Source organism: Plectropomus leopardus, unplaced genomic scaffold, assembly GCF_008729295.1.
Source record: "Plectropomus leopardus isolate mb unplaced genomic scaffold, YSFRI_Pleo_2.0 unplaced_scaffold28146, whole genome shotgun sequence".
Lineage (NCBI taxonomy): Eukaryota > Metazoa > Chordata > Actinopteri > Perciformes > Serranidae > Plectropomus > Plectropomus leopardus.
In genome coordinates this window covers 1-3,579 of record NW_024630653.1, presented here as the reverse complement: position 1 = coordinate 3,579, position 3,579 = coordinate 1, and the positions used below count along the sequence as shown (strand labels likewise).

General features: G+C 38.9%; 1 protein-coding gene across 1 annotated transcript; it reads left to right on the top strand.

The window, feature by feature from the left end:
• The first annotated feature begins 729 nt into the window (after nt 1-729).
• Nucleotides 730-3,225, top strand: LOC121937998 (protein O-glucosyltransferase 3-like). Its single transcript, XM_042481289.1, has 3 exons — nt 730-814; nt 1,495-1,691; nt 2,369-3,225. Exons 1-3 carry the CDS (start codon nt 730-732, stop codon nt 2,807-2,809), a joined length of 723 nt encoding a protein of 240 aa, XP_042337223.1. The 3' UTR covers nt 2,810-3,225.
• Nucleotides 3,226-3,579: the final 354 nt, after the last annotated feature.

The window sequence follows — 3,579 nt, the reverse complement described above, 5'->3', positions numbered from 1 at the left end:
AATGTAATGATGAAAAATAACCGATCTGGAGTATCGGCGGTCATTTTAGAGAATGAATGGTCTTAAAAATGTGCCCCAAAGTCATGGAAAAGTCCTGGAAATGTATTGGTAAAAAGAAAAAAGTGTCCTCTCTTTCATTCACTCCATTTCTTTCGCTCATTTTGTCATTTTTCAGCTCGCACGAGTCATCTCAAAGACACAGCAGCAGATAAACGCCTGCAGCTGCTGAACCACTTTATCTGGAGCAAAACCTCAACTTTGTTTTTCAAATGCAACAGAACAAACAGCAGCCAAAAACCTCCCAAAAACCTCCCAAAAACCTCCGCCAACTCCAGCACGCGCACAGCACGCGCACAGCACGCGCCCGACAACACGCCGCGGCACAAACAAAAACTGTCAAACTATTTTCCGACAAACACAGAAAGGGTTAACAGCAGCTGCCTACCGGCTCTGACGGCTGTCTCCACGCTGCAGCCTCCGGTCCAAGCCGAGGACAAACTGTCAGGTCCCAAAGAGTCCAAAAGTCCCACATACCGAGACATTGTCCATTCGTCCCTCCACGCTGCTGTGTCGATATTTTATCGATAAAAATCCGCCGAGAAGCTTCTTCGGCTCGTGACTGAAGCGCAGAGACGCGTTTTTATGGCGATTTATTGAAGAAAAACGGAAACTGGAGTAAATAAAGTAAAAAAAACCAAAATGAAACGTGATGTTGATTTCGGAGTCGCCATGTTTGCCGCCGCGCCGGTGAGCGAACAGGTGAATGACGTAAAACCACGCCCCCTCCGCCCCTCTGCGACCACCGGAAGTGAAAGTAACAAAAAAAAAAAAAAAAAAAATGTGGGCGCGCAGCGTAAAAAAAAAATAACAAAAAACAACAACAAAGGCTTATCCTTTAGAGACAGTTTGGTGCATTTTACGCACTTTTCATTTTTTTTTTTATCATTTTAAAATAAATTGTTACATTTTGACTGTTAAGTGCAATTCAACATTCAAACTGACATTTTTGATCCCACAGCCATCAAAGCATACAAACATGCCTTGTTTTATTTCTGGGTGTCATTCTGGGCTTTTGCCCTGAAATTTGTCATTTTGACTGCTCTCACCTGATGATGTCATTTTTCATTTTCATTTTTTATTTGGCATGTGGAGAAAATAAATGCTGTTTCCACCAGGTGCACTGTCACAATCACCGTCAAAGCACTGACATATCCCAGGCTGAGATAATAAAAAAAACTGCTTTGTTTGTAGTATACTGAAAATAATTCATAATAGGTAAAACATTCAGGCAACATGACAAAAACCTGACTTTTAAATGGTTAAAACTCTGAAAATTAATATTAATATTAATGATTAGGACTGATGTTGGTTAAAAATGAAGTCAAAGAAAATAGAAAATCATATTAATATCTAATTTTTTTTTTAGGCTTGATTTTTAAAAGTGCATGTAGTGTGTGTGATATTGAAGTTGAACATTTTCATCGCTTTCTCCAGGGCCTCCGTGGATTAACAAAACCGAGCGGGCGTTTTTCCGTGGCCGGGACAGTCGAGAGGAGCGTCTCCACCTGGTCTCTCTGTCCAAGAAGAACCCCGAGCTGCTGGACGCCGGCATCACAGGATGGTTCTTCTTCAGAGACAGAGAGAAACATGTGGGCAAAACACCGCTCGTTGGATTTTTTGACTTCTTCAAGGTGAGGAAAAAAAGAATTAATATTTAAATTTTCTGTTACCTTGTACCTTAAAGCTGCAATGTGCAGCTTTGCTCCCTGAAACAGGTGTTTTTTCCTATTTTTTTTATTACTTTCCTCTTTTTATTGGTATTTCTCCTCTATGGTCCAGGGTTCATACCGTCATGAAAAACTTGGAAAAGTCATGTAATTTGCAAATAGTAATTTCAAGGCCTGGAAAAGTTTTGAAAAACTAAGTATGCCTTAAAGTTTTGGAAGAATTATTGAATTCAGTTTCACAAATCTGTATAATAACACATGAGGTGTTTAAGGATCTCAGAAATGTAAAAAATATATGTTTTTATTGTTTCTGGCTGTGATAAATGGTGTCATTTTTTGGTGATTTCTCAAAGAAAAAACAAGTCTTTTTTTTTCATTAAAAATCAGAAAAAAAACCAAAATGGCCACAAAAAATCTTTACAAATCACCAGCAATTTGTAAAGGAAAAATACCTTTTTTTTTAAATTCAAAAATCACCAAAAAGTTTAAAAAAGAAAAAAGAAGAAAAAAATGGTCTTCAGAGTTGCAGGGCAAATTTTCTTAAATTTAAATAAATACAAAATACAGCATTTAAAGTTCCCTAAAGCACAAAAAACTGATCCAGAAGTGTTAAATGTTGTTTTTTCTGATTTTCCTCTCAGTACAAGTACCAGGTGAACGTGGACGGAACAGTGGCAGCGTACCGGTTTCCTTACTTGATGCTCGGGAACAGTCTGGTCCTGAAGCAGGACTCGCAGTATTATGAATTTTTCTACAGCCACCTGAAAGCGGGCACGCACTACGTCCCCGTGAAGAGAAATCTGTCGGACCTCGTGGAGAAAATCAAATGGGCCAAAGAAAACGACGCCGAAGCACAAAAGATGGCCCGAGCGGGTCAGACGGCGGCGCGAGAGCTGCTGCAGCCCAGCAGACTCTACTGTTACTACTACAGCGTGCTGCTCACGTACTCAGAGCGGCAGAGCGGACGGCCAACGCTGCACCCGAACATGGAGCCGGTGCCTCAGCCAGACGACCACACCGCCGTGTGCGTGTGCGAGCGTAAAACCCACAAAGAAGAAACCAGTATGAAGGATGAACTATGATGACGCCGGCCTGTAGTCTTTACGTATTGTCTTATTTTTCTGTGAAACATTCCCGAGATGATCGAATGTTCCCGACGCTGAAAGAAAATGTGGATTTTTGAAGTTTACAGTCAAGTATTACAGTAATAATTGTTGCTTTTATTTTGGATATTAAATAAAGATTTTGGAATTATTTGCAATAAAAACTCAGACATTTCAAGTTGAGGCTGCAGGACATTGCCCTCAAAATGATAACGGTAGTCTCAGTTTTGAATACAGTGTTACAGTATACAGTGTTTTTGTACTTTTTGTAAAGTTCTGGTAGTATTGCAGGAATCTGAGGAAACATTACTGTTTTGTAAACGTGCCTTTGCCTTGGATATCTGTTTACAGTATTGTCATGAAATAAATACACCCTAAATAAATCCTATTTTTGAAAGTTTAGTTTTGCCTCAGAGCTTATTTTCTGCAGTGATCCAAAATCCAATGGAAAAATCCCGTCGACTTTTTGACGAGGACAACGTCAGCTTCCCAATCCGCCTACGGAAAAATGTCGTACGCGGGGCACTCTATTCTCTTCCACTTTAACCCTTTGAAACCTGATTGATTTCTATCGAAAACATAAAAAGGCAATAAACTTAACAAGGAATTAGCCAAAAATTAGCAAGAAATTAGTAAAAATAAAATAAACAAATACAAGAAAAATACCTATTACAATTAGCATAAAAGAAAAGTAAAAGAATAAAAACAGGAATAAAATAAAATAATAAATATAAAAAATAAATAAAACC

Coding starts and splice junctions, on each gene's coding strand:
- LOC121937998 (XM_042481289.1), top strand. CDS start 730: ATGTTTGCCGCCGCGCCGGTGAGCGAACAGGTGAATGACGTAAAACCA. Junction 815..1,494: donor TGCGACCACCGGAAGTGAAA/GTAACAAAAAAA, acceptor CGCTTTCTCCAG/GGCCTCCGTGGATTAACAAA. Junction 1,692..2,368: donor GATTTTTTGACTTCTTCAAG/GTGAGGAAAAAA, acceptor TTTTCCTCTCAG/TACAAGTACCAGGTGAACGT.